We start from the raw sequence: 21,181 nt of genomic DNA on the forward strand, positions 1-21,181 counted from the left end.
ACACCGCTCGACCCGGGCGCAGCGCGCAGGCGGTGGCGAAGAGACGCCGAGCGGGCCGAGTGCGGCCGAGCAAAGCCGGAGCCGGAGCGGGGCCGCAGGAGCCGGGCAGGGTCCGGACGGGCCGAGATGCCCTATAAACTGAAGAAGGAGAAGGTGAGCGTGGTCCTTTTCCCCGCGCCTCCGCCTCGGGGCCCTGCGCGGAACTCTGGGAGGGGCCCGAGCCAGGCCCGGGACAGCCCCAGACCGACCCTCCCGTCCGGCCCCCGCAGGACTCCCCGGGGCCAGCCCTCCATCCCCGCTGCTCGTCGCACCCTCAGCCTTTGCCGCAGCTGAGAAAGCTCCCCCCCCTTATCCGGGATAGAGTCCGCCCCACATGCACCTCCCTTCCTCTCTCCACCGACCCCCGGCCCAGGGTAACCTCCTCCCTCCAGATCCTGCCTCGCTCCCAGGTCACTCTCCTGCTTTTTCTTCCCCCATCACTTCCCCATCCCCCACCCGTTTGCCGTTTGGGACAGCCGCTTATTTGAGACAGCACCTCCCTCCAGAACTAGCCCCCCCTCTTCAGCCCCGCGCAGCCCCTTCTTGACCCTCCTCTTCTCACCCGTCTGGGCCTGGGCCTGGGCCTGCCTTCTCCACCGTCCCTTACAGCCACCTTCTCCCTGCCCGCCAAGCTCCTTGACCTAGAACAGCTCTGCTTTTCTCTCTCCTCCACCGAATCTGGCCTAGGCCCCTCCCTCTAGTTCTTCCTTCACACACAAACTTGTAAACCAGGACCGAGCCCTTCCTTCTGCTGATGGGACCTTGGAAGTCAGGGTGTCTGAGCTCCTTCAGTGCAGTCCCTCATGATACAGATGAGGAGACTGAGGCCTCGACCCGGGGGGCAGGGGAAGGGACTGGGCCAAGGTCACACAGCCTCCTGGAGGCCCATCTGTAATATCAGGTCTCCTGACTTAAAGGCCTCCTCTGTACCAAAGCCTTGCTAACAGGCATCAACCCACTCCCAGGTTCATCCTAAACCAGTCACCTCTCATCATCTGGACAGGCCCCTCCCCTTATTCCTAATTGAGGATAACCTTTGCATTTTTCCTTTTTTGGACCCATGCTGGGTTTCTGTCTTTCCAGAACCATACTATCCTCAAAGTGGGATTCTGCCCTCACAGACAGATTAGTTTTTCTTCTTACCCCACAGGCGAGCCACCCCTGGACACCCTTGCTTTTTGTCTGGTGTCCTGACACAGGCCATTTCTTGATGTTGCCTTCTTTCACCTTCCTCCTCTACCTCCGAACTGCCTTCCCATCTTCTTCATTCCTGTCTTTCTGTACCCTCTATTTCCTGCTGTTGCTGAGGTCTGACTCAGAGGTGTGGTTCCTTTGAGGTACAGACTCACACAGAGGATGCTAGGATACCAGTTCCAGCCTCCCCCAGCTTCTTCTGTTCCCCGGGGCTGGCCCCTTGCGGTGGGTGCCAGCTCTGGCCTGGTGTTCTCTTCACCCACTTTATGACCCCAGAGGTGTCTTGCTTTCCTTTGCCCTCTGATTGGCTGGGTTGCTGCTTGTGCCATCTCTGACCTTATCAATTAAACTCCTTATCCTGGGGCCGATGGAGATTTGCCAGGCGGCTCTGATTCTGGATTGTCCCTGTAACCTCTCAGGGCCTGAGATTCTGAATGTTGGGTTATTAATGGAATAGAAGGCACTGTACCTCCTAGGGAGCTGAGCTGGGCAGGTTTGGGTGCCCCACCCAGGCCCCGTGCCCTTGGGAAGTGGGCTTGCTGAGATGGTTTGGGCAGCTTAGCTGTAGGTGATACACACACAAGTCAGCCATACCAGGGGCTGAAGGGCTTCTATGAGGAATGTGGAGAGGGATGAAATTCAGAGGAAGCTGATGAGTTCCTTGCCGAGCTATAGTTTGTTTTTTTGTTTTTTAATTTTTACTTTTTGGTCATTCTGCCCCGCGTGTGGGATCTTAGTTATTCTACCAGGGATCAAACCTGAGCCTTTTGCACTGGAAGCACAGAGTGTTAACCATTGGACTGCCAGGCACGTCCCTGATCTGTAGTTTTTAGTCTAATGGAACAGATACTGTCCCATCCACAGAAAGCCTTTATGTACTAGAGGACTGAGAAGAAAATTTCTTTCTAGGACTTTCTAGGACCACAGGTGTAAGTGTTTGGTTGGGAAAGAGTATGAGAAGGATCGGGGTGCATGGGGCCAGGCACCTCTGATCCCCTTTAAGGTGTAACTTTCTACTTTTGATTTCCAATTGCATTTGGCCTCCCTCTATGGTTGACAAGTCCTGACAATGTGACTGGGGTTTACCTAAGTGGGGTGGGGACAGAGAGGAGAGGGGGATGGAGAATCTGTATTGCTCATCTGTCGTTTCTTCCCTTTCTCCTTTATCTCTGCTGGTCCCATTCTTGGCCACCTCATGGCCTCTTTCCTGAAGCCCATTGCAAACCCTTAGTTGGGGGTGAGCCCTCCCTTCTCCCTTGGATTTGCAGAACACTTGATAGGTTACTTATGGCCTTTTTGTGTTCCCTTGGACTGGAACTATGGACATGTCTTTTCTTCCCCCTGTGAAAATAACTCAGCTCCATTTTGGTTTGGCGTCTCCCTTGTATACCTTAGGCACTCAATGTATGAGTGCTGATTCAACCCTTGGGGAGATTTGCATTCCTCCTCTTCCCTCACATTCTGATCTAGGACTTCTGTCTTTTTGGTTGCTGGGTGGAGGTGTCCCCACTCCCTCCCACTTTCTTGTTCATAATAATAGTAATAACATTGACTAACATTTCATTTTTCATGTGCCAGACACTGTGCTAAAGGGAACTAGGGGGACTTCCCTGGTGGTCCGGTGGTTAAGACTGCAAGCTTCCACTGCAGGGGGTGTGGGTTCAATCCCTGGTCCGGGAACTAAGATCCTGCATGCCGTGCTGTGCAGCCGAAAAATTAAAAAATAAAAGCATTTAATAAGCAGAGGGAATCAGGTACTTTGATTGTTGGCACTTAATAGATGAGGAAACAGGCTTGGCGAGGGTAGGTAACTAGCCCATGATTGTGTAGCTAGAAAGAGCTGGGCTGGGAACACACGGTTGGCTGTAAACCACAGCGCCGTGTGGCACTGGACGGCTGGGCTGGGCCGAAGCATGTGCACTTTGCCTGTTGTCCTGCAGGAGCCAGGAGCAAGGGTGGAGACCTGGTTCCCACTGCCCACCACCCTTCAGCACCTACCCCGCCCCCCAAGCAGCCGGGGTCTCTCTTTGGCACATTCCCTGAGAAAGATGTCTGAGCGCTGCAGGGTGGGTGGAGGGGTACAAAAAGGAACGAGGAGCCCACGGTCAAGGAGAGAAGTGAGATGTGTGTGCATGTGGGTCAGCTGTGTCCGAGAAGCCTACGACTGGGGTGTGTGCAGACGGTCGCCCCATTATTGCATCCTGCAGGTACCCCCCTCATCCTTTTCCTCTGCACCCCTCCCTGGCCCCTTGGCGAGGGGTGAGGGTGCCCAGCCGCCTAGAGCACATGCATGGCTCCTTCATGACTGGAGCTGCTCCACGGCTAGGAACAGCTCCCTGCCTCCCCGCCCCCAGGAAGCCTTCCCCCTGCTCCAGCCCACGCAGCGCTCGCTTCTCCCTGAAATCCTTTAGCCCCCATCGGCATAATCACTGGGTTTAACACTTCTCACTGAAGGGGCTCAGGTGCTCAGGAGTCTCAGGATCTCAGAGCTCGAAGTGGTTTCCGAGGTCCCCCAGTCCCATCTGCCTTTAAGGCTCGGGTTCCTCTTGCATCGTGCCTGGGAGGAGGCCTCAGCGCACCCCTGCTTGAGTGCTGTCAGGTGGGGAGCTGCCGCCTCCCTAGGCAGCAGGTTTCTGCAGATGCTCCAGGAGAAAAGTCTTCCTCGTTTGTAGTCTCAGCCTGTCTTCCTGACACCTTAGCCGGTGGCTCTTAGGGCTTCTGGATCCACGTAGAACAAGTTGCATCTTTAGTCCTCATGGCGGGCCCTTCATTTATTTGTGAGGATCACTCTAGCTCCCCCACCCACCAGGACTCCTCCCTCCCATTGTTAACTATCCCAGTTCCTGCAGCTGTCGCTCTCAGGACATGCTTTTGAATGTACTCCCAGTATGGGTTGTATTTCCCTCCTGAACAAAACCTAGCATTTGTCTTTGTCCCTCCCAAAGTCTGAGGCTCCCGACTGAACTAGAGCCTCCAGGATGGCTCCGTCAGTGCCAAGGACAGGCACTCTGCACGGGTCTGCTAACCGGACGGCAGGTCATATGAGCTGCCATGGCAGCCACAGCACATGGATGATTTGTGTTGAGCTTGCAGTCAAACCGAAATTCCCAGGTCTTTTCCCCATTTTCCCCATCCTGTTCTCTGGGCACTTGCTTTTTTTGGCCTGGAGCATAGGAAGAGATGCTGGGCAGGCCAGGGCTCTGAGCCGGCAGCCAGGTTCCCAAGGGAGACTTCAGACTAGTGCATGCTCTTCGTAGCCCTTCAGGGCCTTACCCCCATCCCTGTCCTCGTGCTTGTCCACCAAGGCCTTCTTGGGATGATCCCCAAACCTGTCTGCATCCTTGGGCCCCACTGATTATGCCAGTAACAGTTACTAGTCTGGGTGCTGTTTGTGATATCCAGAAAATGCTTCCTGGTCTTCCCAGATAGCCTCAGGGGTAGAGTGATGACCAGTCCCTCTAGCCTGAGAGCCTTAGGCTCGCTCTGCCCACTTTAGCCAGAAGCGTCTGAGCAGCTTGTTCCAGGATGCGTTTCCCTTGAGCCTCCTCGCCCTGGTTCTTACTTGACAGAGGCCCTGACTCATACACCAGTCCTGTGAGGTGAAGAAGCATGATCATGCTGTATTATTGTGTGTTGGAGTTTGTCTTTCTAACCTGATTTTAAACTCATTGGTGCCCTTGAGGGACTGGTCCCTCTTGGTGTACCCCAAACCCCACCCTACTACCCCAGGTTTAAGGTATGTGCTCAGGGTCCTGACTCATTGATTCAATTGGATAATTGTATAAGACCGAAGGGATGTGGATAGGGCCTCCCCCTGCCTCATCAACTACTAACTCTCCATCTCCTTCTCTCAGGAGCCCCCCAAGCTTGCCAAAGGCACAGCCAAGCCCAGCAGCTCGAGCAAGGATGGTGGAGGCGAGAGCACGGAGGAGGTAATGAACGTGGGCGCTGCCCTAGTTATGCTGCAGGCAGCAGCTCCAGCTGCGTGATGGCCAGTGGGATGAGGGGTCCCTGGGGGGGGCCGGAGGTTATCGGGCAGAAGGGAAGGAGCGGCTGGCCAGACCACCCTCAGGCAGCATTTCACTTTGGCTGCTGTGGACTCCCCAGGCATTCCTATGAAAGTCAGTTCTCTGTCTACCAAAGGGTTGAGAATTCCTTTTCTTTTAGGGCAAAAAGCTGGGGGGATACTGGGTTCTGGGGAGGAGGGGGAAGTGCACAGATGCTCAGTGGGTTGGCAAGTGACTTCAGGGTGGCTCTGGGTGAGACCGGGGGTGGGGAGTGGCTAGTGTCCCTGAGTCGGGCAGGGCTGGGCCTGCTGCCCTTGGTGCTGATCAGACGGGAACTGCTGAAGGATAGTCATGAGCAGAGGTCAGCGCAGCCTGGCAATCTAGGGCCATAAAGTAATAAATGGCAAGCTGTGCACGCACAGGACGGGGGAGGGACTTAAGGAAGTCTGGAGTCTGTCCGTGGAAGTTTGGGACGTGTGCTCAGCTCAGCAGGATGCTTAGATGCTGAACGGTCCTGGGAGCACCCTCGGCATCCACCCTCGGTGTCCATGAAACCCAGAAGCCAGCGATCCTTGTTACTGTGCTTCCCGCCTCCTGTGCTAAGCTGTTCAGAGGGATGGAGATGAACAGGAAATGGAGCTCCCTAATTCCAGGCAGGTCTTAGGGGTTGGGGTTGCAAGTGGAGAGGAGATGGACTAAAAAGTGTTTGGTTGGGCTTAACTGTGGCCCTTGATTCTTCTGGATACTCCTGGTCCTTGTCACTTTCCAAAGAGGACCAAGCACTTTTTACACCTGCAACCATCATTTTTCGCTTCACTGGAGTGGCGGGAGGCAGCTGGGAAGGTTTGCCCCACCTTACAGAGGTGGGAGTTGAGGACCACAGAGGAGGAATTCTCCTTCCTCTGCACTTACCCTGGCATCCAGACATATCTCTCGGCTTGTCCTTGTCACCCAGTGCTGGACAAGCAGTGGCTTGTCCCCAGATGTGTTTCCCCTCCCACGCTATGAAAGCAGCTGGCTTCCTCCTCTGTGTGCTGGGGCCCTTGGTTCACAGGAGGTCACCTGGAGATGCTTTTGTTGGGGGGAGGGGGCACCTTCTCCAGGCTCAGTTTCCCCTTCAGGAGCCATGACACATGGGACCTGCAGGGAATGTGGTCAGAGCCTGCAACTGACTCCAAAATGGTGTGAGAGACTTAGAAAAGGATTAAAATACATATTTATTTGGCTGCACGGGGTCTTAGTTGCAGCATGCAGAATCTTTAGTGGCAACATGTGAACTCTTAGTTGCAGCATGCAGGATCTAATTCCCTGACCAGGGATGGAACCCAAGGGTCCCTGCTTTGGGAGCAAGGAGTCTTAGTCACTGGACCACAGGGAAGTCCCAGAAACAGGATTTAAAGGAACAGAATGGAGTAGCACGGGGGCAGCTCCCACCTTCTGCCTGACCCACTCCTGCTGGTTCAGTTACTGGACAGACTGGCCATCGTTTTCTGAAAGCAGCCCTCCTGGACCACCCATCCCCATTCCCGTGCCCAGGGCATCAGGGCTTCTTTTTCTTTTTTTTTTGCATCAGGGCTTCTATGTCACCCCACGGCAGCACTTAACCACAGCGGTAATGAAACAGTTCCTGGGAATTCTTTGTGTATCAGTTGTCTCCTGTGTTAGCCTGTGAGCTCCAAGAGGCTGTTGTTCACGCCGAAGGGCCTGGCATACGAGAAGCACCAGCATTTGAATGCATTCATGAGTGCATGAGCAAGCACATCAGCTTCAAGTTAGACCTGGAAGGAGCCTGAGAGGCTAACCATCTTCTTTCATAGGTAGGGAAATGAAGGTCCAAGCAAATTAAGAAAGAGCTGAGACTAGCTGCTGTGATTCCTCTGCTGCCCTCTGGAAAAGGAGAGTGTTGCCTTCACCTCGGCCTCTGTTTTGTGAAACGGAGCCTCACCTGTCTGAGGCAGCTGCAGGAATTCTGCTTTGTGAATCTGCAGAAATGCACGAGGGTGGTCTTAGGCAGAGGGATGGTGGAATGGTTGGGGACCAGGCCTTGAGGCCCCGGACATCAGATGCTGTTTGACATAGTCCTTCTCTCTCTCTCTTTTTTTTGGCCATGCTGCCTGGCTTATGAGATTTTAGTTCCCCAACCAGGGCTTGAACCCAGGCCCTCGGCAGTGAGAGAGCAGAATCCTAACCACTGGACCACCAGGGGAGCTCCCAGACACAGTCCTTCTCTTGCCCGTTTTTTAATCCTGAACTTTGGGCTCTTACAATCAAACTTACCCTGTGTCAAACACTTGCCAGTCTTTCCAGTTAATCCTAATAATAGTTCTAGCAGCCAATGTGTATTGTGTTGAGCAGGTACTTGTGTATAGTTTCCTAGGGCAGCCATAACTAGTTACCGCCAACTGGGTGACTTAAAATAACAGACATTTACTGTCTTAGCTCTGGAGGCCGGAAGTCTGGAATCAGGTGTCAGCAGGCCACGCTCCTCTGAGGGTCTAGGGAAGACTCTCTTCCGTGCTTTTCTCCTAGCTTCTGGTGGTTTTTTTCCATCCGTGGTGTTCCTCAGCTCATGTACTCGGTTGGGTCTGACTCTTTGCTCTCCCATGAGCTATAGCCCATCGGGTTCCTCTGTCCATGCGATTTCCCAGGCAAGAATACTAGGGTGGGTTGCCATTTCCTCCTCCAGGGGATCTTCCCGACCCAGGGATCAAACCCGCATCTCTTGCATCTCCTGCACTGGAGGCAGATTCATTACTGCTGAGGCACCTGGAAGCCCTTGGCTTGCAGGTGCATCGATCTCTGACTCCGCCTTCACTCAGCATTCTCCCCTGTGCCTCTGTTGTTATCATTGAGTCACTCAGTCACGTCTGACTCTTTGCGACCCCCGTGGACTGTAGCCCACCAGGCTCCTCTGTCCATGGGATTTCCCGGGCAGGAATACTGGAGTGGATTGCCATTTCCTTCTCCAGGGGATCTTCCCAGTCCAGGGACTGAGCCCGCGTCTCCTGCGTTGGCAGGCGGATTATTACCACTGAACTTCCAGGGAAGCTCCCTGTGCCTCTATGTCTGTGTCCAAATTTCCCTTTTAATAGGACACCAGTCATGTTGGATTTAAGGCCCACCCTAATCCAATGTGACCTCATTTTAACTTGATTACATCTGCAAAGATCCTGTTGCCAAATAAGGTCACATTCACAGATGTTGATGTGAATTTTGGGGGGACCCAGCACACTCTGACCCAGGCAGGGTGCTAATTACTCTGCATGCACTTGATCTTATAATCTTCTCATTTAATCTTTACAGCACTCCCCTGAGGACATCTGTTATCATCCTAAGCTCCATTTTACAGACAAAACTGAGGCTGAGTGATGTTAAGTAGCTTGTACTCAGCAATAAAACAGCAGAACTGGAATTCAACCCAGGTCTGTGTGACTTGGGAGCCAGTCCGCCTGTGTTCTTAATGACCATCTGATAGGCTGGTGAAGAATCTTAGAATGGAAAGGAGTCTTGAGAGATCAGGTCAGACCTGCTGCAAGCCAGGGGTCTTTCCTGGTCTGTCTTTGGAGAGAGCAGTTCAGTGCTGTGGACTCTTCTATGCGCTGTGCCCTGTCTTGAGTTCTGGGAGCAGGGACAAAGGGAGGAGGAAATAATCTGAATCTCCTCCACTTCAGCCTGACACCCCTGTAGACAGAGTACCCTAAAAACATTCTTGGTCCTATCAGGCCTTTTACTGAAAAACTCCTATTGTCATCTCATTGCTCACAAATTCAAATTCCCACTCTCAGCCCTCGTGGGCTGGCCCTGCCCTGTTCTTCCAAACCCCCTAGACTTCCCACCTTCCAATGTTACGAGCCTTTAATGGCTTGTGGTCCTTATTGATGTCATCCCATTAGTCTGGGGGCTTCCCTGGTGGCTCAGATGGTAAGGAATCTGCCTGCAATGCAATGCTGGAGACCTGGGTTCAATCCCTGGGTGGGGAAGATCCCCTGGAGGAGGGCATGGCTGCCCACTCTAGTATTCTTACCTAGAGAATTCCATGGACAGAGGCGCCTGGTGGGCTACAGTCCATGGGGTTGCCAAGAGTTTTACATGACTGAGCAACTAACACGCACATTAGCCTGGACTGCTTTTTTCCCTCTCCTTTCATTCTTTTTATTTTTATTTTTAAAATTTTTATTTAATTTATTTATTTGACTGCACCGGGTCTTAATTGTGGCTTGCAGGATCTAGTTCCCTGATCAGGGATCAAACCTAGACACCCTCGTTGGGAGTGCGGAGCCTTAGCCACTGGACCACCAGGAAAGTCCCCTCCTTTCATTCTCTGCCTAAACCTGTGTTTATCCTTTAAGAGCCAAAGCAACAGTCACCTCTTCAGGGATGGCTTCCCTAATTCTTTAGGCCGCGTTTGTCACTCAGCCCTCTGTGTCCCCAAATCGTTTGCCGCTCTCTGGTTTTGCATTGCCCATGTACTAATGATTGCTTTCTTGTTTGTCTTGCCAACTGAACTGTGAGCGCTTTGAGGGCAAAGCGCTACTTTATTCCCCTTTTCATCTCTAATGCGTAGCGTGACTCGTGAATAAATGAAGGAAGGACTGCGTTAAGCACAGGTGGGTAGAGCTAGCTCTTGGTGTCAGTACAGGAGAGAATATCTCTCTGATTTCCAGGGTTTTAAACTACAGTGATCTTCATTCAGCCAGTTAATTCACCGTGCAAAAGCTATAACATTAATCTTTCATTTTTCACTGATAATTTTATCTTTCATCTTTCTCCTAGAATACATTCTATAGTACTTAAATTATATTCCTATGTGCCAGTTTATGTTTAAATATATGGGTTTAATGATTACCGGTGCCTGCGTTAGGATCAGCTTGAAATGGGATTGGTTCAGAGTGGGCAAGTATGGTTGCAGTCTCTCCTGAGTGTGGGTATGATGTTTCAATTCACGGCCCCACTGGATTGCTGGGGGCCTGCATCCAGGAAGGCTTCCTGGACCTTGAATCCTGTTGTGAGTTTAGAAGTGGGAGGAGGGGACGTCCTTGGTGGTCTACAGACCAGTGAAGTTGCTCAGTCATGTCTGATTTCTTTGCGACCCCATGGACTGTAACCTACCAGACTCCTCCATCCATAGAATTTTCCAGGCAAGAGTACTGGAATGGGTTGCCATTTCCTTCTCCAGGGGATCTTTCCAACCCAGGGATTGAACCCAGGTCTCCCACATTATAGGCAGACACTTTACTGTCTGAGCCACCCAGTGGTCTACTGGTTATTAATCTGCCTTGCGATGCAGGGGCCATGGGTTGGATCCCTGGTAGGGGAACTGAGATCCCACATGGCCATGGGACAATTAAGCCTGCTCCCCGCCCACGTGCCACAACGAGAGTCCGTGTCCTGCAGCAAGATCCGACACTGTGAAATAAATAAATATTAAAAAAAAGAAAAGAAATGGAAAGGAAGGCTCTTCAGGCAGAGGTGACAGCCACTGCAGAGCCTCAGGAGTGGGAGCGGGCAGTCACCAGCGTGCCGTTGGGCAGTGTCCACCCATACTTTGACAGCTGCAGAAGGTTCTCCTGGAGACGCCCCTGCCTCTCATCTCCGGCCCAGGTCTGTGAAGGAGACATCGGATGCTAGAGCCTTTAGGAGAAAGGGTTGGACGTTAATGAGTTCCTGGCACACACCCATACTCCCTCTGACAAGTATGTTTCCTAGACCAGGACTTTGCTGGCCAGACCAGCTGTCTCTCAGTTGCTCCTTGTATCTGGGGCCTGGGAGCCAATGGTCCTTACAAAACCAGGGTGGCCCATGGGGTGGGGACAGGGCAGGGCAGGCCAAGCTGGCTCAGTGGCTCTCTGGCCACCCCAGCCTTCAGTCCCTGCTGGGGAAGGGACCTTAGGCATCAACTCATTGGGTGGTTTTTTTAAAACTATGATTTTCAGCCATGCAACGTCTGTTTTCTCAAAACCTTACTTGGAGAATGTTTGGCAAACTACTGATCTAGTCCAACCCTCAGCTCGTTAGCAGAGAAAATAGAGGTCTTGCTTTTCCCTTTTTGGGAAGAATGCCTCCTTTCTCTGGGTGTCCCCTCAGTCAGAGGTTCATGCAGATGTGGCTTTCTGTATCTTATCTGGGCGGATGGAGAGAGATGTCTTATTCCTGAGTCTCACTCCTCAGCTGCCGCCGAGCCCATCACTGTCTTCTCCTCAATGTTTCTCCTTCCTGCTCTGCAGGGCTTTGTTGGGAGGGTCCCCGGTGGGCACAGGAGGGGCCTGTAGGGATGGGCCTGGGCTTGGCCCCCCCATCTATCAAACAACCAGTCATCTGCTGAGTGCCTGCTAGGTGCCAGTGCTGAGGAGACCCAGAGGCATACAAGCCAGGGTCCTGGCTTTAAAGGGGCTTGCTTTCTAGTGAGGGGATGACACGTACACAGCGAGCAAGAGATGTCACTGGGGATGATCACAGAGCCAGTGGAACAGGCAAGCAGTGTCAGGAGGTCGGGGGCAGAGGGGGGACAAGCACGGCCTGGAGTGATTGGAGAAGGCTTTTTGGAAGAAGATGGGTCTTTTCAAATATTTATTTGGCTGTGCCAGGACTCAGTTGCAGCTCTCGGGATCTTTAGTTGTGGCATATGGAATCTAGTCCTTTGGCCAAGGATTGAACCGTGGCACCATGCATTGAGAGCATAGAGTCTTAGCCACTGGACCATCAGGCAAGTCCCTCTAAGGAACGTTTGAAGTGCTCATTTCAGGGATTTCCAATGATAAGAGTATGATAAGGGAAATGATAAGAGTATTAATAGAGAAGATACTACTTATAGGACACTTCCATGTGCCTTATACTGTTCATTACAGCCCTGTGAGGTCAGTCCTGTCGCTATCCCCACTTTACAAATGAGGCACAGAGAGGCTGTGACCTCCTGGAGGTGGTGGTGGTGTTCAGTCGCTAAATTGTGTTCAACTCTCTGAGACCCCCTCAACTTCCCTGTCCTTCACCACCTCCCAGAGTTTGCTCAAATTCATGTCCATTGAGTCAGTGATGCCATCCAACCATCTCATCCTCTGTTGTCCCCTTCTCCTCCTGCCCTCAATCTTTCCCAGCATCAGGGTCTTTTCCAGTGAGTCAGCTCTTTGCATCAGGTGGCCAAAATATTAGAGCTTCAGCTTCAACATCAGTCCTTCCAATGGATATTCAGGGTTGATTTCCTTTAGGATTGACTGGTTTGATCTCCTTGCAGTCCAAGGGACTCTCAAGAGTCTTCTCCAGCACAACAGTTTGAAAGCATGAATTCATCGGGGCTCAGCCTTCTTTATGATCCAACTCTCGCATCCATACATGACTACTGGAAAAACCATAGCTTTGACTAGATGGACTTTTGTCAGCAAAATGATGCCTCTGCTTTTTAATGGGCTGTCTAGGTTTGTCATAGCTTTTCTTCCAAGGAGTAACCGTCTTTTAATTTCATGGCTGCAGTCCATCTGCAGTGGACTTTCTTGGAGCCCAAGAAAATAAAATCTGTCACTGTTTCCACTGTTTCCTCATCTATTTGCCATGAAGTGGTAGGACCAGATGCCATGAAATTAGTTTTTTGAAGGCTGAGTTTTAAACCAGCTTTTTCACTTTCATCTTTCACCCACATCGAGAGGTTCTTTAGTTCCTCCTTGCTTTCTATCATTAGAGTGGGATCATCTGCATGTCTGAGATTGTTGATATTTCTCCTGGCAGTCTTGATTCCAGCTTGTGAGTCACTTAGCCAGGCATTTCACATGATGTACTCTGCATATAAGTTAAATAAGCAGGGTGACAATATAGAGACCTGATGTACTCCTTTCCCAATTTGGAACCAGTCCATTATTCCATGTCCAGTTCTAACTGTTGCTTCTTGACCTGCATACAGGTTTCTCAGGAGGCAGGTAAGGCAGTCTGGTATTCCCATCTCTTGAAGAATTTTCCACAGCCCTTTCCACTCAGTCAAAAGGCTTCCTTGGTGACTCAGTCGGTAAGGAATCCACCTGCAATACTGAAGACATGGATTCGATCCTTGGGTCAGAAAGATCCCCTGGAAAAGGGCATGGCAACCCAAACTAGTATTTTTGCCTGGAGAATCCCGTGGCTTGAGGAGGCTGGTGGGCTACAATCCATCGGGTCTTAAAGAGTCAGACGTGACTGAAGCAACTGAACATGTATGCATGCACACAGTCAAAGGCTTTAGTGTAGTCAGCGAAGCAGAAGTAGATATTTTGTTTTGAATTCCCTTGCTTTTTATATGATCCAACAAATTTTGGCAATTTGATCCCTGGTTCCTCTGCCTTTTCTAAATCCAGTTTGAACATCTGGACGTTCTCGGTTCATGTATTGTTGAATCCCGGCTTGAAGTATTTTGAGCATTAACCTTCCTAGCATGTGAAATGAGTGTAATTGTATGGTAGTTTGAAGATTCTTTTGACATTGCCTTTCTTTGAGATTGGAATGAAAACTGGCTTTTTCCAGTCCTGTGGCCACTGCTGAGTTTTCCAAATTTACTGGCATATTGACTGTAGTACTTTCACAGCATCATCTTTTAAGATTTGAAATAGATCAGCTGGAATTCCATCAGCTCCACTTGCTTTGTTTGTACTAATGCTTCCTAAGGCCCACTTGACTTCACTGGACTTCGAGGATGTCCAGCTCTAGGTGAGTGGCCACACCATCGTGGTTATCTGGGTCATTAAGACCTTTTTTGTCCAGTTCTTCTGTGTATTCTTGCCACCTCTTAAGCTCTTCTGATTCTGTTCAGTCCTTACAGTTCTGTCCTTTATTGTGCTCATCTTTGCATGAAATGTTCCCTTGGTATCTCCAGTTTTCTTGAAGAGATCTCTAGTCTTTCCCATTCTCTTGTTTTCCTCTGTTTCTTTGCATTACTCACTCAAGAAGGCTTTCTTATTTCTCCTTGCTGTTCTCTGGAACTCTGCACTCAGTTGGGTGTATCTTTCCCTTTCTCCTTTGCGTTTGGCTTCTCTTCTTTTCTCAGCTATTTGTAAGGCCTCCTCAAACAGCCACTTTGCCTGCTTGCATTTCTTTTTCTTGAGATGGTTTGGTCACCACCTCCTATACGATGTTACAAACCTCCATCCATAGTTTTTCAGGCACTCTGTCTACCAGATATAATCCATTGAGTCTATTCCTCACCTCCACTGTATAATTGTAAGGGATTTGATTTAGGTCATATCTGAATGGTCTAGTTGTTTCCCCTACTTTCTTCAACTTAAGCCTGAATTTTGCAATATGGAGTTCATGATCTGAGCCACAGTCAGCTGCAGGTCTTGTTTTTGCTGACTGTATAGAGCTTCTCCACCTACAGCTGCAAAGAATATAATCAGTCTGATTTCGGTATTGACCGTCTGTTTTTGATGGTCCTGTATTGACCGTCTGTATTGATGGTCCTGAAGGTTACCCAGCTAATAAACGGTACAGTCAGGGGTCAGACCCAAGTCTTTGCTCTTGATCATCAAGCTCCGCAGATAAGGATTTGGCTGTTCCTGCAACAAAGAAACGGAGGTCTGAAGTGGGGAAAGTCTGAGGCACATCAGGCTCTGGCCCTGCTGGCCTTCTGCCCCCATTCTCCACCGAGGTGTGATCCGTCCTCCACGTACAGGAAGAGAGACCCCAGACTCCAAGGTGCCTTGCACTCTCTAACCAAAATCATGTAGTTCTGGCAAGCGAGGTATTTGGTGGCCACTCTTGCCCCACTTCTTTGGGTCCCCCTGGTCAGATTGGTGTCTGGGGTTCATTTCAGGAGGAGGAGAGGGCCAGATGGCTGAAGCGGTCGTGAGCTACACTGGACTCACCGCCTGCCCCAGGCTGGACCCAGCACTTGTCTCCTGCCTCTGATCCCAAGATACGTCACAAGCTTGAGATAATTGTTTTTATAAAAAATTCAAGAGCACACAAAGCATAACGTTTGTCTTCCTCCTTGCCCCTTATTGCAGAGAATTTCATATTCTCCTGTTCTTTAAGTATAATTTTAAAAAGTTTTTTTTTTTTTTTTTGTTTTTTGGCTATGCTACATGTGGGATCTTAGTTCTCCAACCAGGGATCGAACCCGTGGCCCCTGCAGTGGAAGGGCAGGAAGCTTGGAGTCCTGACCACTGGACCACCAGGGAATTCCCCCCATTCTTATTTTATGAAGTGCGAGTTTGTGGAGGGGGCTGCAGAGGAGGTGGGGATGGCGGTGTGAGGACAGGAGCACAGCTTTCCTGTGGAGTGGATCCCCAACCGGACGTGACCTCACTCCCATGGTCCCCCCAGAGTCTCTTCTCTGGTGGGGGCAGCGGCTGTCCTGTGGCTGAGTCTCCCCTCCCCCAGTAGGGGGTGCACTTGTGGGTGAACAGCCCTGCAGACCATGCGGGTGCGTGCCTCTGAAAATGGGCTTCATGGGGCTCTGACTCTCGTGTTCAGGAGGAAGTAAAGAAATAGCTTTAGGAAATTAGCTGTCTTATAAAAGCAGTGTCAGCCTATAAAAAAAAAATTAGAAGAGTAGGAAAAAGTCATCTCTAATTCTTCCATCACAGGAGATAGTCATGAACACAGTACACTTGTTCTTTCTCTTTCTTAACTGGGTTTTGGGTTCTGTGCTTGTGTTCTAATGTAGGTGAGCTCATTTTGTATATACAGGTTTGCATTCTGCTTATTTAACTCAGCATAGGGAGCAATAGGGAGCAGTTTTCTCTCTTTCTATACTTTTAGGCTTTTTGTTTTATTTTTAATTTTTATCAATATGGTAATAGTTCAGAAAGTCAGATAGTGTACTCTTTATATATGTATGTATATTTTTAATTAAAAAAAATTCTCTGGCCACGTTGTGTGGCATGTGGGGTCTTAGTTCCCTAACCAGGGTTTGAACCTGCGCCCCCTGCACTGGAAACACAGTGTCTTAACCACTGGACTGCCAGGAAGTCCCAGATAGCGCTCTTGGGCTTATAATGAGCAGGGCAGCCCTGTTCCTGGTCCTTCTTGTCCTGTTGTGGCAGCCACATTCAACTCCTAACTTTTTCCTTGGAGGTTGACTTTTCAACTTCAAATAACTTTTTTACTGCTTTTTAAAAAAAAATTTCGAGATTCAGATATCTCTTGACTTCCTAATGTGGAAAATTAAGGCCCCAGTGTCTTATACCTCTGTGCACAATTTTCCCCTCCTCTCAAAATACTTACCATCCATTTTGGGTAAATTACTATGACTGTGTAAATATTTTTCACAGCTGAACCACGTATGATTACATTGAGTATGTAGTTTTCATAAACATAATTTTAACTCTATGATTTCCATGTATTCATTTATGTATTTGCCATTACATGACCATAAAAAGTATGTTCCCACTAAACCTTTTTTTATATTTAAGATTTTTCATTTTTTAAAATTTCCACGCCCTTAAAAATTTTTTTTTATTTATGTGGCTGCGCTTAGTTGTGGCTTGTGGGATCTAGTTCCCTGACCAGGGATAGAACCCGGGCCCTCTGCATTAGGATTGTGGAGTCTTAGCCACTAGACCACCAGGGAAGTCCCTATTTAGAATTTTTCTTAAACTGCATTTCTAGAAGTTAAACTGCTGAGACATGAGAAGGAATTTATTTCTTTTAACTTTTAACTAGAGAATGTCACACATTCAGTAAATGATAAAATACCGTAATCTCCAGTGTACTGCTTGATGAATTTTTATCTATATTTGTGCTATGAACCACCTCCCCGATCCAGTCAAGATACAGAATGTTTCCATTAGTCAAAAGGTTCCTCATGCACCACCTCAGTCACTTCCCGCATCTACCTCCCCTCCCCGGCACGCACACAACACTGGCATCTCCGCCCAGGCAGGAGAGCCACGGGTCTCACTTCTGTCACCATCAGTCCGTCAGTTAGCTTTGCCTCTTGAAGAACACGAGTGAGTGTTCTGAAGGCTCTTCGTGCATAGGCAGTGGGCATCACTTTGGATGACATGACTTCTAGGCCACTCATTCCCTTCCAGGGCCACATGCCGAAGTTACCTGTGACTCTGGCCTTGGCTCCTTCAGGGCAGGAGGCAGCTGTTTGCTGCTCAGGCCTGTAAGGCATAAATGGACTCGAGGCAGGGGGATGTTGTGGGGGGCGTGGTGGAGGTGGGGCAATGGACCGGGCTGGGGGTGGGAAGCAGAGCTTGGTGAGTGGACTTCAGTGAAACACTTGTTTGACCAGGCCCAGCCCCAGCCGCAGCCCCAGCCCCAGCCACAACCCCAGCCACCGTCATCCAACAAGCGTCCCAGCAACAGCACGCCGCCCCCCACGCAGCTCAGCAAGATCAAGTACTCGGGGGGCCCCCAGATTGTCAAGAAGGAGCGACGACAGAGCTCCTCCCGCTTCAACCTCAGCAAGAACCGGGAGCTGCAGAAGCTTCCTGCCCTGAAAGGTACTCGGGGAAGGTCAGGGGGGCTGGGGATCAGGCCGAGGGGACAGTGGGCATTGGCAGAATGGAAGTTTGGGGGTATTTGGGGGGGGGTGGACGTTTTAGAGGATGGGAGGGGGGTTGCGCTGGGGTGCCAGGGGAGCAGGATGGCAGCAGGAAGGGGGAGGGGCAGGCCCTGAGGGGTGAGCGGGGCAGGGCAGTGCAGGACCACGAAGGAGGCCTGACCCTGGCCCCCCTCGCCGCCCCAGACTCACCCACACAGGAGCGGGAGGAGCTGTTCATCCAGAAACTGCGCCAGTGCTGCGTCCTCTTTGACTTTGTGTCAGACCCACTCAGTGACCTCAAGTTCAAGGAGGTGAAGCGGGCGGGACTCAACGAGATGGTGGAGTACATCACCCACAGCCGCGATGTCGTCACTGAGGCCATTTACCCCGAGGCTGTCACCATGGTGGGCGCTGGGGAAGGGGAAGGCGGGCGGGCCGGGGGCCTGGAGAAGCACAGATGGAGCCCTCACCTGGGCCCTCCCTACCCGTCAGTTTTCAGTGAACCTCTTTCGGACGCTGCCACCTTCATCAAATCCCACTGGGGCCGAGTTTGACCCCGAGGAAGATGAGCCCACCCTGGAGGCCGCCTGGCCGCATCTCCAGGTACCAGGGCAAGGGGGGTCAGGGCCTCGCTGTGGGCATTGGGGTACTCTGACCCCCGCAGCAAGGGGGCGCTCCCAGTCCTGGGGGAATGCCCCTAAGTGATATTCCTTTTCCCCCCTGCAGCTCGTCTATGAGTTTTTCTTACGTTTTCTCGAGTCTCCTGATTTCCAGCCAAACATAGCCAAGAAGTACATTGACCAAAAGTTTGTCCTTGCTGTGAGTCCCTGAGGTTCCTGCCTTCCCCTCCCTCCAGTCCATGAACTCTAGCCCCTCATCCCGACTCATCCCAGCTGCTTCTGCTGAATATCGGTACTGTATTGGGTTTCAGCTGTGTCTACTGCAAACTGACTCGGGGGGTGTTCAAAGAAGCTTCCAGCATAATGGCAGAAAACAAAAAAGCAGCAGAGTTACTGTTCGCCGCCCCGCGTCCCCCCTCCCCCTGCAATGGGGTATGCAGGGTGCATACCCAGACATGACCTGGGGACAGCAGTAGCATAGAATCACTGTTCCCAGGGGCCTGGCCCCACGCACCCTCTTTGACCTCAGAGAATCTCTGGGCTTCCCCTGGCCAGGACCTGGGCCACTCAGCCCCAGCCTTCCCCCTGCTGCAGCCTCACTGCCCCCTCTCCTCCTGCCTGCTCCCAGCTCCTGGACCTGTTTGACAGTGAAGACCCTCGAGAGCGGGACTTCCTCAAGACCATCTTGCATCGCATCTATGGCAAGTTTTTGGGGCTCCGGGCTTATATCCGTAGGCAGATCAACCACATCTTCTACAGGTGAGGCCAGGAGCTGGGGCTGAGGAGCAAAGCAAGCCCCCCACTAAGGTGGAGGTGGGAGAAGGGTGGTAGGCGGGACTTGCAGAAGGGCGGAGGGGTATGGGGTTATCAAGAGAGCCTCTGTTCCTCCCTCAGGTTCATCTATGAGACGGAGCATCACAATGGGATTGCCGAGCTCCTGGAGATCCTGGGCAGGTGAGAGGCAGGGCAGGGGCCCACAGGTCTGGACAAGGTTGGGCAGGGGAAACAGGTGCATTGAACTTGGCCATGGCCCTTTGGTCCTAATAACCCTCCTTTCCCTCCCAGCATCATCAACGGCTTTGCCTTGCCCCTGAAGGAAGAGCACAAAATGTTCCTCATCCGGGTTCTTCTTCCCCTTCACAAGGTCAAGTCCCTAAGTGTCTACCATCCTCAGGTGAGCTGCCTTCCTCCTGGTGTTCACTGGCCCTGGGGGCAGAGACAAGAGGGAGGGGGAAGCATTCTGGCTGCAATGCAGCAGCAGAGGGAACGAGGGCGGCATTCCTCTCTGCCTCCCCTTCTGTTCTGAGGCCTGGGCTCTGTGACCTTCTGAACCCTCACATCACCTCCTTTCTTCCTCAACCTCCCACAGCTGGCATACTGCGTGGTGCAGTTCCTGGAGAAGGAGAGCAGCCTCACTGAGCCGGTAACTATCCCCCTGGGCCCGGGGTCCACCTCTCCCCATCATCAGTCCTTGCCAGTGGGTAGCTTTTGAGCAGCACCGGAAGCAGGTGCTGAGGAGGGATGTAACCCAACAGGTGACATGGTTTCCTCTCTAAAGGAGCAGGAAAAACCTTTGTACACCCAGATCCAAGCTGGAGAAACAGCAGCACTTAGCCAAGGCCACCCAAGCTGTGCCCACCAGGGTCAGCGGGGAGAGGGCAGGAAGGCTTCCTGGAGAAGCAGGCAGGGGTTAAGGGTGAGTTTTAGTCCGGGTCCTCCTCTCCTCGCAGGTGATTGTAGGCCTCCTCAAGTTCTGGCCCAAGACCCACAGCCCCAAGGAAGTGATGTTTCTGAATGAGCTAGAGGAGATCCTGGATGTCATTGAGCCTTCAGAGTTCAGCAAAGTGATGGAGCCTCTGTTCCGCCAGCTTGCCAAGTGTGTCTCCAGCCCCCATTTCCAGGTGAGACCCAGGCCCAGAAAATCCCAGCCCCGGCTTCCCAGAAGACCGAGGCAGGGCTTCAACCTAGTGAACCATGTCCCCACTAAGTCCCGCCGGTCCCCACCAGGTGGCGGAGCGTGCCCTCTATTACTGGAACAACGAGTACATCATGAGCCTGATAAGTGACAATGCCGCCCGAGTCCTCCCCATCATGTTCCCCGCGCTCTACAGGAACTCCAAGAGCCACTGGAACAAGTAGGGAGCTGGGGTGGCGCTGGGCAGTGAGGATCTGGTTTTGGAATGTGGGAGGGTGGGGATGGACTCAAGAGCCAGTGGTCTCACCTGGTCCCTCAGTGAGCCGGGGCTGGCGCCCACTGCATATTAACAGGGCCATGAGGGACTGACTGGGGAGAAAAGATACCCACGTGGGAGATGTGTGCCACCCAGCAGCAGATTAGTGGCCTCTATCGCATCTCTTCTTGAGGTCAGATATTCTGCAGCTTTGGAGAGTTAATTCCATGTTGTGAGAAGCTGATGTGATCCTCTTAGAATGTATTAAATCCCAGCATCGTAAAAAAGCTTTCCTGCTAAAAGCCAAGTGCGCTAGGAGGCCATTAGTGCTGGGTGGAAGAGTGGGAAGTAATGGGGAAGAGTGGGCTCTTGGAGTGTGGGATTCAGGCAAGGATGGACAGGCAGACCCGTATTTGTAAAGGGCCTGAAATGCCAGTCTCAAGTCACATCATCTGTCCAGAGCAATGAGCTTATAGCATGCAGAGGCTGGTGGGATGGGAGGAGTCCACTGGAAAGCTCTCAGCAGAGAGTGAATTGAGGCCCTGGCACAATAAGGGGAGTGCCTCCCTTATCTACCTTTCTTCCTGGCCACAGGACAATCCATGGGCTGATCTACAATGCCCTGAAGCTGTTTATGGAGATGAATCAGAAGCTGTTTGATGACTGCACGCAACAGTACAAGGCTGAGAAGCAGAAGTGAGC

General features: G+C 51.5%; 1 protein-coding gene across 1 annotated transcript in view; it reads left to right on the forward strand.

Annotated features, from left to right (window-relative positions):
- The window catches only part of PPP2R5D (protein phosphatase 2 regulatory subunit B'delta), a 22,812-nt gene continuing 1,631 nt past the window's right edge, over window positions 1–21,181 (forward strand). The window contains exons 1-13 of the mRNA XM_065911886.1: window positions 1–153; window positions 5,088–5,165; window positions 17,437–17,647; window positions 17,893–18,092; window positions 18,181–18,291; window positions 18,415–18,507; window positions 18,937–19,067; window positions 19,203–19,262; window positions 19,374–19,482; window positions 19,678–19,731; window positions 20,039–20,209; window positions 20,316–20,443; window positions 21,074–21,175. Of these exons, the coding sequence (XP_065767958.1) occupies window positions 127–153; window positions 5,088–5,165; window positions 17,437–17,647; window positions 17,893–18,092; window positions 18,181–18,291; window positions 18,415–18,507; window positions 18,937–19,067; window positions 19,203–19,262; window positions 19,374–19,482; window positions 19,678–19,731; window positions 20,039–20,209; window positions 20,316–20,443; window positions 21,074–21,175 (1,475 nt within the window). The 5' untranslated portion in view covers window positions 1–126. The remainder of the gene's footprint in view (window positions 154–5,087; window positions 5,166–17,436; window positions 17,648–17,892; window positions 18,093–18,180; window positions 18,292–18,414; window positions 18,508–18,936; window positions 19,068–19,202; window positions 19,263–19,373; window positions 19,483–19,677; window positions 19,732–20,038; window positions 20,210–20,315; window positions 20,444–21,073; window positions 21,176–21,181) is intronic.

This window comes from Muntiacus reevesi, chromosome 20 (genome assembly GCF_963930625.1).
Source record: "Muntiacus reevesi chromosome 20, mMunRee1.1, whole genome shotgun sequence".
Lineage (NCBI taxonomy): Eukaryota > Metazoa > Chordata > Mammalia > Artiodactyla > Cervidae > Muntiacus > Muntiacus reevesi.